Source organism: Sander lucioperca, chromosome 3 (assembly GCF_008315115.2).
Source record: "Sander lucioperca isolate FBNREF2018 chromosome 3, SLUC_FBN_1.2, whole genome shotgun sequence".
NCBI classification, from domain to species: Eukaryota; Metazoa; Chordata; class Actinopteri; order Perciformes; family Percidae; genus Sander; species Sander lucioperca.
This window is the reverse complement of record NC_050175.1, coordinates 4,462,680-4,476,759: the sequence shown is the minus strand read 5'-3', so window position 1 is coordinate 4,476,759 and position 14,080 is coordinate 4,462,680. Positions and strand designations below refer to the sequence as shown.

The 14,080-nt window shown below is 45.0% G+C and overlaps 1 protein-coding gene across 6 annotated transcripts in view; it reads left to right on the top strand.

Annotated features, from left to right (window-relative positions):
• cngb1a (cyclic nucleotide gated channel subunit beta 1a) overlaps positions 1 to 14,080 on the top strand; it is a 45,387-nt gene that overhangs the window by 20,630 nt on the left and 10,677 nt on the right. For all 6 annotated transcript variants that reach the window (XM_031308507.2, XM_035999159.1, XM_035999157.1 and 3 more), the window contains 9 exons: positions 1,156 to 1,312; positions 1,868 to 1,942; positions 4,166 to 4,314; positions 5,184 to 5,438; positions 6,539 to 6,747; positions 8,576 to 8,626; positions 10,526 to 10,612; positions 10,703 to 10,767; positions 13,055 to 13,177. In XM_031308507.2, the coding sequence (XP_031164367.1) occupies positions 1,156 to 1,312; positions 1,868 to 1,942; positions 4,166 to 4,314; positions 5,184 to 5,438; positions 6,539 to 6,747; positions 8,576 to 8,626; positions 10,526 to 10,612; positions 10,703 to 10,767; positions 13,055 to 13,177 (1,171 nt within the window). The remainder of the gene's footprint in view (positions 1 to 1,155; positions 1,313 to 1,867; positions 1,943 to 4,165; positions 4,315 to 5,183; positions 5,439 to 6,538; positions 6,748 to 8,575; positions 8,627 to 10,525; positions 10,613 to 10,702; positions 10,768 to 13,054; positions 13,178 to 14,080) is intronic.

Sequence of the window (14,080 nt, the reverse complement as noted above, 5' to 3'; positions counted from 1 at the left end):
CGAACTGTCCAAGCTGCCCAAGCTGTCCATGCCGACCCAGCTGCCCAAGCTGTCCATGCCGACCCAGCTGCCCAAGCTGTCAATGCCGACCAAGCTGTCCATGCCGTCCATGCCAACCCAACTGCCCAAGCTGTCCATGCCGTCCATACCGACCCAGCTGTCCATGCCGTCCATGCCAACCCAACTGTCCAAGCTGTCCATGCCGAACCCGCCACCAGAGCTTGCCCAGCTGACCCAGGAGCTTTCACAGCTCCCCAACCACGCGCGACGCTGCTACGCGAGCATCGTCAGCCGCTTCAGACGCCTTCACTCCAACTCCCAGCATCCTCAGCAGCCTTAACCCCGCCCTCCTCCAGCAGACCCTTAGAGAAACCTCATAGACACCTAATTTTTGTGTGTAGATTGAAACCTTTAAGTGCCAAAACAAACCCTTTCTGTATCATCTGTGACATCCCGCATCCTCCCCATCATCACTCCCATCATGCTCTTCGGCTCTGCCCTGCTTCGCCACGAGCTGCCAGCTAACCACGCTGCAGGTGATCTTACAGGAAGGGGATGTTAACGAATTGCAATTACTCACGTTACTGTAGTTGAGCAATTTTTTTGTGCACGTTTACTTTTTGGAGTAGTTTTTATAATCTGTAATTTTACCTTTACTTAAGTCTGTTTTGTTTGAAGTACTTTGCTACATTTTAAATCACATCCCTTACTGAGTTAGAAAGTAAAAACAAAAAAGTCGCTAATGTTTGTATCTGTCAACAATCTCAAATCTAAAAGGGGCTTTGTGCCCTTATCAAATTACAAAATACTGTGATTTAATTAAACAAGTATAAATAAGTGATAATATGATAAAGTATATCTCCCCCCCCTGTTTAAAAGTTTTAATCTGAGTAGATTTTAAATTGGCTACTTTTTACTTTTACTTGAGTAGATTTCTATACTATTCATTTTACTTGTACTTAAGTAAAGGCTCATCAAAGTAATAGCACCTTTACTTAAGTAGAATATTTTTATACTCTTTCCAGCTGTGATTTTACAGGAAGTGGATGTGTGTTCTGTGCTAGGCTTGGCTAGCGTGTCTGTCTGCAGCCTTTATGTCTCAGGAAAGGAAGATGTTGTCTTGCAGTCCAACAGATGTTCTGCTCTGTCCCTCAGGGAGTTGTGGGCGAGGTTTGGGTGAAGCTCCGATGCTGAAGGTGGAGGATGTGGATCGGGACGTGGGGCAGCAAAATAAAGGCGTGAACATTCCCAGAATTATCAGCAGCACAGAACCAGAGGGCAGCCATCTGAGAGTCCGGCTGTCAAAGCTCAGGTAACGTCAATACTCAGCAATATAAAAACGTCTTGTTTTAGCTGTACGAAAACTACGGAAGCCCTGAGAGGCCAGTGAGAAGAAAAAAAATTGGGTGATCCATTTTTTGTTTATCACAAAAAGTTTATCACTTTACCACTTTATCACATTTAGGAACTTTTTTTTTGGGAAAAAAGGTTTTGATAGGATCATTTTTCTAAGGATGCATTCACATTGACTGCCTGGTCTTCACATCTGCTAACATGCTTATAATATTGCTTACATGCTAACTCATGCTAACATGCTAAAATGCGTACACATTTGCTAACAAACTCAAAGATGTTCAGTTTAATATAATATAAAACAGAACGTTTCTGCATGAAAAATTACTTTAACCATTAATTAATTAATTATCAAATAGTTTGTGATTACATTTCAGACAATGGACTTATCGTTGACTGAACAACTAATCGAGTCATCCAGGAAATAATCCACACATTAATCAACAATGAAAATAACCGTTGCACTACTTTTGGCCCTGTGTTGATGTCCTCGTGGCTTCCTGTGTCCCCTCAGAGCTGCAGACGAGGAAGCAGATGTTGATCTGAAGACCTGGTCCAGTCAGGGAAACCTGCCGACTGCAGACAGCGAGTGAGAGAAACTGCACACAAACACTTTGACACTTCCACTTCCGCCCGTTGCTGGTAGTTGCCATGGTAACGTTAATAGCTTTAGTCTCAGAGAACGAGACGTCGTGACCGATAAGACCCAAACAGCCGGAGAAACATTGGCGTCAGTGTCGGTGTTGCCAAAGGTCTCCGTTTGCGGCTGTTGAGACTGAAACACAACCCCGCAGATTCCAAACCAAAGCGGGTCAGAAGAGTTTCCAAATGTCTCCGGTTTAGGGGCTCGGAAACACCAGAGCAGGGGGAATGAGAGGGGGAAACGCCACAGCAGGGGGAATGAGAGGGGGGAGAAACGCCAGAGCAGAGGGAATGAGAGGGGGAAATGCCAGAGTAGGGGGAATGAGAGGGGGGGAAACACCAGAGCAGGGGGAATGAGAGGGGGAAACGCCAGAGCAGGGGGAATGAGAGGGGGAAACGCCAGAGCAGGGGGAATGAGAGGGGGGAGAAACGCCAGAGCAGAGGGAATGAGAGGGGGAAATGCCAGAGTAGGGGGAATGAGAGGGGGGGAAACACCAGAGCAGGGGGAATGAGAGGGGGAAACGCCAGAGCAGGGGGAATGAGAGGGGGAAACGCCAGAGCAGGGGGAATGAGAGGGGGGAACACCAGAGCAGGGGGAATGAGAGGGGGGAACACTAGAGCAGGGGGAATGAGTGGGGGGGGGGGAATGCCAGAGCAGGGGGAAAGAGAGGGGGAAACGCCAGAGCAGGGGGAATGAAGGGGGGGAACGCCAGAGCAGGGGGAATGAGAGGGGGAAACGCCAGAGCAGGGGGAATGAGAGGGGGGAACACCAGAGCAGGGGGAATGAGTGGGGGGGGAATGCCAGAGCAGGGGGAATGAGAGGGGGAAACGCAAGAGCAGGGGGAATGAGAGGGGGAAATGCAAGAGCAGGGGGAATGAGAGGGGGGAACACCAGAGCAGGGGGAATGAGAGGGGGAAACGCCAGAGTAGGGGGAATGAGAGGGGGGGAAACAACAGAGCAGGGGGAATGAGTGGGGGGGAATGCCAGAGCAGGGGGAATGAGAGGGGGAAACGCCAGAGCAGGGGGAATGAGAGGGGGGAACACCAGAGCAGGGGGAATGAGTGGGGGGGGAATGCCAGAGCAGGGGGAATGAGAGGGGGGAACGCAAGAGCAGGGGGAATGAGAGGGGGAAATGCCAGAGCAGGGGGAATGAGAGGGGGGAACACCAGAGCAGGGGGAATGAGAGGGGTGAAACACCAGAGCAGGGGGAATGAGAGAGGGAAACGTAGCAGAAGATATTCCTATTTAAATCAAAACGCAGCAATGTAAATGTAGCCTTAGTGAAGGTGTTCCGATTGTGTCAAGAGAATTTCTCTTAACCGACATTCCTTGAACAGGGAGCAGGGAACTGTTTATGTACAGTACACTAGAGCCCTGCGCAGGACTGGTTTCTTCATCCCGCTCCCGGCGAATTTCTGACCATTACCGCCCGCACCCGCAACGTGTTTGTTACACTCCCGCTCGCTCCTGCAATGTGTACGTCCACTCCCGCCCGCACCCGCAAAACTCTGAGAATTTATGCCCGCACAATAATAGAGATGCATTGATGTTATGTCTTCTCCCGTCCCGCATGAGAAAACACGTCATTTTATAGGTTAATAGGGAGAAGATGAAGGTAAAGAAGGCAGGTGCTTGCTGCTGTTAGACGGGGAGGAAGGAGCAGAAGGAGAGGGAGAGAGGGGGAGGAAGGAGCCGAGGATGAGGGAGAGAGGGGGAGGAAGGAGCCGAGGATGAGGGAGAGAGGGGGAGGAAAGAGCAGAAGGAGAGGGAGAGAGGGGGAGGAAGGAGCCGAGGATGAGGGTGGACGGAGCCTCGGCTCGGAGCTCCCCCGTCCTGGGAGGCTCAGACACGCTGGTGTCTGCTCATAGATGGCCTATACAGTATATACTCAGTCAGTATATATGTATATCTATGGTTTCTGCTGGCGTGGGGGGGTTCCAGGCTACATCCCGATCCCGCAGTGTTTTTTTTAGCCGCCCGCTCCCGCCCGCAGCAAATTTAAAACCGCCCACTCCCGCGAGATTTGCTTTGGGTCCCGCGGGACCCGGCGGGACCCAATCCCAATGCAGCCCTCTACAGTACACTGTGGATGGGAACGCAGCCTTTTGTCCTCCACCTCAGTCCCCTCCGGCCTCCATGTTGACCGTCCCGCTTTCTGCCGTCCTGCAGGATGCTTCCTCTGTCTGCAGCCAGCGTCGGCAGCGCGGCGGTCCAGGAGCGTCTGATCGAGCTTGTCCAGCTGTTTAAAGGCCGATCCGAGCTACGGAAAGACCGACTGGTGGACCCAGACGAGTCCGAGGAAGAAAGTCCTTCAGCCTGTAAGTACTGACTATAATGGCTAAGCCTAAAAACTTAAAGCCACTGAGGGGCTGCTATACGGACTTAAAACAAACAAACAGTCTATGGCTAGTAAACTAGCTGACGCGCTCTCTTCTAACTTACGCTGCTCCGTAGCCTACTGTGGAAATCACTGACTCCAATAGTCATCGTTGTGTTTTGATGGTCATTTATTGATCACAAAGTTCTTCATATCAACGTGCAAGAAACCATGTGTCCATCAAGCTCCATCAACAAACATTTCATCATCCACATGAGCGTTGCGCACTGTAGCAATTTGATGCGGTCAAAAATTGTTTGTGCTCCTTCGCTTAACAGCACCCCTAGTTACCTGTTGAAAGGTTCCTACCTATATAGACTTCACTCATATGCCTACCAGTGCCACCAGTGGACAATTTGTGTCCTACACCGAAACCAATGAAAATGGCTCTGACTTTCTTTCAGAATCAGGATCAGACATGTATTTATTGCCAGGTAAGTAGCACTTACTAGGAATTTGCTTTGGTTGCTTTGCTGTAGCCCATACATACAAAACAATAATGTAAAATTCACAAACAATAAATATAGAAACAAATAACATATACATGTATTATTATTATTACTTTTGTTGCGCAACCACATTTTTTATGGACTTGGGATGCTCGAAAACTCACAAAAAATGGCACACTTTAATTAAAAATTAAAAAAAACAACTTAAGTTCTGGGTTCTCTAGTGGAGAGCAGAGTTGTTTTCCCCTCCAGTGGGGGCGGGACTTAAATGCACTCTGTCTCTATAAGCATAAAAATCTGTGTCGAATAATCTTAATATCCGATACAACATAATCATATAGATTCTGTCTGATCTCTGCAGCCCCGAGCAAAGCTCCTCCTCCTCCTCCTCCTCCAGAAGAGAAGAAGGACGATGCGCCTGCAGCAGCAGAAGATGATGATGAAGACGACGAAGAAGAAGAGGAGGAAGAGAAGGAATTCATGCTCCCCTTTGAAATTTTGGGACGTCCAGTCGTAATTCCCAGACTGCCCAAACTGCCCAAACTCCCCCCGATGCCCGACTGGCTCCGAGCCATCGTGGAGTACCGATTCCCCTCCAGCATCGACCCTTTCACCGGTGAGCCTTTATTCATCTCAACACGCCGTTTAAACGCAACAGAGAATTGTTAAACTGAATTAAAGATGACAACATTTAATGGAAGAGTTCTACATTTTGGGAAAATAGTCTTCTGTTCTTTTGGCAGTTCTGTGTAGAGCTGCAACTATAACTATTATTTTCACCATGGATTAATTTGTGGATTATCTTCTGGATGAATGGGTGAGTTGTTTGGTCTCTAAAATGTGGATCAGTGTTTCCCAAAGCCCAAGATAAGATAAGATAAGATAAGATAAGATAAGATGAGATGAGATAAGATAAGCCTTTATGTCTCCTATAGGAGAAATTCATCTTGGGCATTCTAGAAACGAAATGGCAACACATCGCGCATTAAACACACAATAAACATACAGTTAACCTACATAGAAACATAAACATACATTATCTCATCCAATGCTTCAGTGAACGTCTAATAAACCTCACACAACATCCAGAAAGTTTCCTGTCCCAGAGGAGAGAAGACACTAGAACATATTCACATTTAACAAGCTGACATCACACAAGTTTACCTGTTTTATCTTAAAAAATGACTCTTTAATCGATTATAAAAATAGTTGGAGAATAATTTAATAGTTGACGACTAATCGATTAATCTTTGCAGCTCTACACTTTATGTTTTTAAGAAAGTATGTAAGGAGGGAAGGAAAAATGGAAGGAAGGAAGGAAAGAAGATGGAAGAAAGGAAGTACGTAGGGAAGGAGGTAGGAAGGAGGAAAGGAAGGATGATTCAGTTTCCTGTCACGGAGGAGAGAAGAAACTAGAAAATACTAGAAAATAGTCATATTTAACAAGCTGACATCACACAAGTTTACCTGTTTTATCATAAAATATGACTCAAAATGATTCATGGATTATATAAATAGTTGGAGCTTAATTTAATAGTTGACAACTAATCCATTCATCTTTGCCGCTGTACCTAGGTACAGTATTGAGTCAATGTACTGAATGTCTTTCCCGATATGTCGCAGCCTTTGGCGGGGTTTACTGCGCCGGTTGATATCACGATGACGATAAGAAACCCGATATATTGAGCAGCTGTGTTCCTGTGTCCGTGTCCATAGATCTGATCTACGTGATGTGGCTGTTCTGTGTCGTGGCGGCGTGGAACTGGAACGTGTGGTTGATCCCCGTCCGCTGGGCGTTCCCCTACCAAACCCCCGAAAACCTCCACCTGTGGCTGCTGATGGACTATACCTGCGACTTCATCTACATCCTCGACATCCTTGTCTTCCAGCCCCGACTGCAGTTCGTCCGCGGAGGAGACATCGTGGTCAGTGGCATCAGCGGGAATTCAAAAAGAAAAATCTGTCGATTGGTTTTAGAGTTTAGAAGCCCAGATTAGGCCAAAGATTCACGACGAGACAAAGCCGTTTTAGAGCTGTCTGAACCGGCCCGTCTCAGCTCGACTCAAACCAGCTGATGGTGTCTGCAGCTGCTCGAGTCTCCAGTGGCTGGTTTTAGAGCGGAAGAAACGTCTCCTGTTTCAACAAACAAAAAATTCAAAGAGAAGGCAACAAAAATGTTGATAAAGTTGGAAAAGAGGCAATAAAAAGTTATAAATAAAACGCGCCAAAAATGTTGGAAAAAGGGGGTAAAACATTTCGGAAAAATGTGACAAAAACATTGGAAAAAGTATGGTTTTAGAACAAAAGAGACGTCAACGGTTTCAAGAAACAAAATGTTGTAAAAAAAAAAAGCGACAAAGAGTTCTAAAAGAAATCAACAAAAACTTCAGAAAAAGGTGATACAAAAGTTCTGAAAAATGCAATAAAGACGTCAGAAAAATGCGACAAAAATATGGTTTTAGAACGTAAGAGACGTCTCGTGTTTCAACAGCCAATAGAGAAGTCAGCTGGTGGAGTCTCCAGAGGCTGGTTTTATAACGTGAGAGACGTCTCCTGTTTCTACAGCCAATAGAGAAGTCAGCTGGTCGAGTCTCCAGAGGCTGGTTTTAGAATGTAAGCGACGTCTCCTGTTTCAACAGCCAATAGAGAAGTCAGCTGGTCGAGTCTCCAGAGGCTGGTTTTAGAATAGAGAGCCGAAGTCCCGCCCCTTCCGGTGAACCTCATGGGACCTTAATTCGGAAAAAATATGAAAGGTAGTGATTGAATTGAGCTTTGGATTACAACTATGATGTTCGTCAATTTAAAAGATAATTTTTCAACCAAAGAAAGTCTCAGTTAGCCGTAGGTTTGTCATATGACCACTTAGTTTAGTGTGAAACCGCTCAGTGAACTACAACTCTCGTCTCGCACAATTTACGTCACCTAGCTTGATGCTCAACTTGATCGCTAGCTAGCTAGCTTAGTTCTGTTCCACAACACATGTAACGTTATCTCACCTGATGTGTTTTATCTAGGGAAGTGTTATCAGCAGATAAGCAAAAGAACAAGTAAGATCCTTTTGCTCATTAGAGTAATGTTACATCCCCGGTACGATACACACAGACATTGTATCTTCAGCGAGACGTCATCCATGAGACTTTGAAGTGTGATAGTCTTTCTAATTACGTATTTTCACAGTCTTATAATTCAACAGTCTAACAATAACTGAGATGTTCTTCGGTTGAAAAATTATCTTTTAAATTGACAAAATTGTAATCCATGGCTCAAACCGGATCAAAAAATAATTTGCCTCTCCCCGTTCACTCCCGTTTATATTTTTTCGAAAGATAGGTCCCATGGACCGGAAGTAGAAGGGCGTGACTTTGGCTCTCTACGTAAGAGACGTCTCCTGTTTCAACAGCTGATAGAGAAGTCATCTTGTATACATAGTCAGCTACAATAAAATGATCCATAATCACACAAACTGTTAACGGAGGCTCAATGTCACCCACGAGCACGTACGGTGGAGCGAGCTAGAGCGTGAGTGAATAGAGGGATCGCCTAGAACAAAGCCGCGAAGAGAAAGAGAATATAAAAATGAGAGAATGAGAAAAATAAAAAGTGTTTTCGTCTATTCATCACTAGAAATGTAACTGTAGCAAGACCATTCAGCTAGTGTGAACTGGCAGCTTTCAGAACGCTGCAGACCGACGCATTGCAAGTAGCTGCAAGGGCTTAACGGCTTCTTTAACCTGCAACTTGTTTTTATTTCAGTGTGATAAAAAGGACATGAGAGACAACTACATGACCACCGAGAGATTTAAGGTAAGAACAAAAACTAACTAGACTAAACTAGACTTCTGCATCGCCCCTTGGCTCTGTTTTCTGGTTTTAGGAGACTGTCCTCCCCCTAAAAACACTCCCATAGGTTGTTTGTTCAAGCAGCAGTTAAAACCTATGTTGACAGTAGGTTAATAGCAACGGAGCAAAGCAGGAAGTTATTAGAAGGATTAGAAGGGGGGAACAAATAACCTGTTTCTTGTTATAAAGTGACGAGAGACTTTGGCCAATCACATTTATTTCAGAGAGAGAGAGGTTCCTATTGGCTGGGAAGGAAGAGGTCTTACTCTATTTGTAATTCTGGTGTTTTTTTTGCTTTCTACCCACTGTAGCTTTAATGTTGTGTGGAAAAGTAAAATACAGATTATGCGCTGAAGCCATCTTTCCCAATCTGGGTTTCACAGATTTTTGTTCACAATAGTCACTTACTCCGATTCTCCACTGTGCTGCGTTCCGGTTTTGTTCCGTCCTCCGCTACGCACCAAACCACACCGGGAGCATCTCAGAAATGGAGCGTCTTGCTGGCCGACTCGCAGATTATATCGTCTCTTCAAGTACTTTACAGAACAATTACATGTTTAAATTAAGCTAGTATCTACCTTCCACTCCAAGCACACCTGCTGTTAAACTCCATGCCTTCTCTTTTCTTCCCATGTCCTTAAAAAATAATTGTAATCAGGGTTTGAATTACGTGGAGCCAGTGGGAGCTGAGCTCCCATAGAGAGAGGATGAGCTCCCATGAAAGCAGTAAAATCATACACATGTGGGGGTCTCTAAAAATCATCAGCACTATTATTTAAATCACAAATAAAGCACTTTTCCCAAACATACGGAGCTCTGAAGCAGACCTGTGCGTCGCTTAGTGTCCACTCTCGCTGTAAAAATAGAGATGAGCAGCGCGCCTTCCGTCCGTAGTCTGTGCAGCTTCAGGTCATAATGGTCGCGCTCTGCTGTCGGCATGCTGCAGCAGATGTGTCACGTTTGTGCCCCATGTAATTCTGCCGTAGTTTTGGTTTTCCACCCCCGATGTAGAGCAGCGTTCAGCCACTTCCTTAAACTTTGTCTCATTCAGAGACCAGAGTCTCAAACGGGGCTCTGAGTCTGTCAGGAGGTCTGAGATCTACCGTATCAGCAGAGCAATCACGTAATGGTATGGTGCAGGTGGATTATTTTCTGAAATATAGTGACTTTATTCTTGAATATCACGACTCCTCCAAATCTCAAAGAGCACAGATGGGATATATTTTGAATGTGCACAAAGTTTTGAACATGAGCAGTAATCTTGCTCAAACATCTGAAATATTACAGTCCAGGGCTTTATTAATACATTAAAATGAATTAATGTATCATTGATGTGAATAATTGTCATATGCACATTTAAGGAAGTTACTTCCCCAACAAAAGACGCAAAAGAGGAGGGAGGAGTAAATGATGCCTCTAGGCTACATGTGTATGGTGTGCTGACTCAGATATAATTAGAAAAGTCGATCTACAGGAGAATAAATAGCAATACAGAATGCCTGAGAGCCTTATCGCAATATATTCCATTATGTTTGTAATCTATGTTTCCCTTTACATAAAGATATTTCCAGCATACATTGATTCAGAAAAAGGTAAATAGGTGCATAAAAATTCACCAGAATGCAGGAAATGAAATGTTTAATAATCCAAATTTGCTGCTCATGGACTACTTTTTTTTTCTTCTTTTTTTTTTTAAAGAGACCCCCACAAAGATGAAATTGACGCACCCAGTGGAAAATAGGGGTTAGATACCAATGCATGGGGAAATAGGTTTACCCCTTATGATCTCAAGGTGTGTTACACTTTGATAACATTGTATTGTTTAAACATTAGTCACTTATCAGACTGTATTTGTGTCTGCAGATGGACATCATCAGTCTTTTTCCCATGGAGATATTTTACTTTTTCACCGGAGTGAACTCTCTGCTGAGATTCCCTCGTCTGCTGAAGGTCAGGATCTATTTTATTTTTCACATCGAAGTTCATGAATGCTGAGTGTTGAAGATAAACCACCAACTCTTCTTGTCTTTACCCTCTCAGTACATGGCTTTCTTTGAGTTCAATGACAGAATGGAAGCTGTGATGAAGAAAGCATACATCTACAGGTGAGCAGAGTTTAATCTTGATAACACAGCAGATGTGTTATAGAGACAAGATTGAAAGGGAAATACATTTTTCCCCCTGAAAGAGAAGGGATGGGTGGACATCAGCGATACCAAAGCCCGTCTACAGAGAGCCATTTCACTCCCTATTAAGCCCCATTGTACCGAATTTGGTTGCAATTCCACCAGAGTTCCACTGGGGGTGATCGCAGGCGAGTGCAAAATGAATGGGAGTCTATGGAGCTAGACAGCTAAATTTGTCTCTTTCTCCTGATTGTCTTTGAGAAATCTCAGATTTGATTGTAGTTTTTGCAAGTTCAACATGGATTATAGGTCGAAAGTTGAATCAATGAGTACTTATGTCCTTTTGATTTCTTACAGGTTGAGTCGTTGTTGCCCATGCAACAACGACTCAACACGCAATTCATATTCAGTTCAATTTAATTTATAGAATCAAATCATAACAAGAGTTATCTCAGGACACTTTACAGATAGAGTAGGTCTAGACCACACTCTATCATTTACAACAATTTCCCACGAGCATGTATTTGGTGCAACAGTGACGAGGAAAAACTTCCTTTTAGGCAGAAACCTCGGACAGACCCAGGCTCTTTGTTGGCCGGTTCGGACACAGACAATGATACCGATATACAGATATAGAGAAATATGATTCATAATCATAGCAGTTGGACTGATGAACAGTGACAGTTACAGTAACAATAAAGATAATGGAACTATGAATAGAAATAGTAGTTGGCGTTGCAGGGTGTGGCGGGGCAGTGTGGGGCATAGTAGGGCATAGCGTGGCGTTGCAGGGTGTGGTGGGGCAGTGTGGAGCATAGTAGGGCATAGCGTGGCGTTGCAGGGTGTAGCGAGCAGTGTGGGGCATAGTAGGGCATAGCGTGGCGTTGCAGGATGTAGCGAGCAGTGTGGGGCATAGTAGGGCATAGCGTGGCGTTGCAGGGTGTAGCGAGCAGTGTGGGGCATAGTAGGGCATAGCGTGGCGTTGCAGTGTGTAGCGAGCAGTGTGGGGCATAGTAGGGCATAGCATGGCGTTGCAGGGTGTAGCGAGCAGTGTGGGGCATAGTAGGGCATAGCGTGGCGTTGCAGGGTGTAGCGAGCAGTGTGGGGCATAGTAGGGCATAGCGTGGCGTTGCAGGATGTAGCAAGCAGTGTGGGGCATAGTAGGGCATAGCGTGGCGTTGCAGGGTGTGGCGGGGCATAGTAGGGCATAGTGTGGCATAGTAGGGCATAGTGTGGGGCATAGTAGGGCATAGCGTGGCGTTGCAGGGTGTAGCGGGGCAGTGTGGGGCATAGTAGGGCACAGCAGGGTGTCTCATGTGGGGCTCAATGTTGTCTTAACAATCCTTTTGATACACATTTTGAAAAACTAAAATTCTTTAGAGGATGTCCTGGTTGGTTCATCAAAGTGTCTCAGACCTCATAAACAGTTCAAATAATCTAACATTTGATGTAATAATTAACAGATTAGCTGTGGGCAAATGTCAACCCTCTTCTTGGTCCTTGTCCGCATATTTAGAGTCAACTTTAACAACAAAAAAACTGCTTGCTTTAGCTCTAGCTCCTAATAAGTTCAAGTGAAAGTCATTTAGGAAAGCCTCCCAGTAATTTGTTTAATTGTGGTGGAAGTTTAGAAAGTTTTGTAACATTCAGGCATCAAACTTTTGTTTTTTTAAATGTATCAACCACAGCAACATAAAACTGTCATCTGCATAGCTACATAAAACAGATAATCATTTCAATTAGAAAAAGCATTTCTGGTATTGTTTACACTTGTTTTTTGCACCTTATTGATAATTAGTTGTTCTGATACCATTTGTCCTTCCCAATACCGATTCCAAAACGTGAACCTGCGTATTAGCCGATACCGAGTACCAATCCAATACCAGTGCGTTAAAAAAACTGGCTCAGGTTACAGAGAATGAATGCCAAAGTTTTTTTTATCTACTTTGACAGTCAGTTTTAACTGAAAAACAACATAAATAAACTACTAAAGCGTAGTTTTTTCAGGGCAAAATTACATGGTTTGAGTATCGGAAACAACTCTACATAACTCATCTTCATTGTTCATACTTCAGTTTCCTACTTTGAGCTGCTGCACAACAATTCCCCTCTTGATAAATAAAGTTTTATCTCATTTTATATAAACATTAAAAGCAAAAGAGGCCCCAAAATTGATCCCTGAGGAACTCCACATGTATATATATTTACGTTAGTGTGCATTCCTTTCATTTAATCTTCCACCTGTGTTGTTTTTGTTGTGTGTCAGGGTGATCCGAACATCTTCCTACCTGCTGTACTCTCTGCACATCAACGCCTGTCTCTTCTACTGGGGCTCAGACTACGAAGGATTGGGATCCACCAAATGGGTCTACAATGGAAAGGGCAACGCGTAAGAAACCACCGTCACTCTCTGGAACGAGTTTATGATGCTTCTGCTCCACACCACACTCAAATACATCGATATTGATTTGGGTTTCTTTTAGAAGCATTTCCTATATTGAACAAACTGTCATTAGCAACAAAAGTTTTCCACTTTCGTCTTGTTTTTAAAATGAGCAGACAGCCTACTTTTACATTGCTACATTTTGGTTTAAAAAGGAATTATCTTCTACCACGTTTCCTCCCCTCATTCCACCTGCTCTGGCGTTTCCCCCTCTCATTCACCCTGCTCTGGTGTTTCCCCCCTCTCATTCCCCCTGCTCTTACTTTTCCCCCCTCTCAATACCCCTGCTCTGGTGTTTCCCCCCCTCTCATTCCCTTGCTCTTGCGTTTCTCCCTCTCATTCCCCCTTCTCTGGCGTTTCCCCCTCTCATTCCCCCTGCTCTGACGTTTCCCCCTCTCATTCCCCCTCATCTGGTGTTTCCCCCTCTCATTCCCCCTGCACTGGTGTTTCCCCCTCTCATTCCCCCTCATCTGGTGTTTCCCGCTCTCATTCCCCCTGCTCTGGCGTTTCCCCCTCTCATTCCCCCTGCTCTTGCGTTTCCCCCTCTCATTCCCCCTGCTCTTGCGTTTCCCCCTCTCATTCCCCCTGCTCTGGTGTTTCCGAGCCCCTAAACCGGAGACATTAGGAAACACTTCTGACCGTTTTGGTTCTGAATCTGCGGGGTTGTGTTTTGTTGACCTTTGGCAACACCGACACTGACGCCAACGTTTCTCCTCCTGATTGGGTCTTATCGGTCACGACGTCTCATTCTCTGAGACTTAAAGCTACTAACATTACCATGGTAACTACCAGCAGTGGGCGGAGTCTCCACGCTGCCTCCTGTTTATGCCCAGTATACCAGAATGTAGA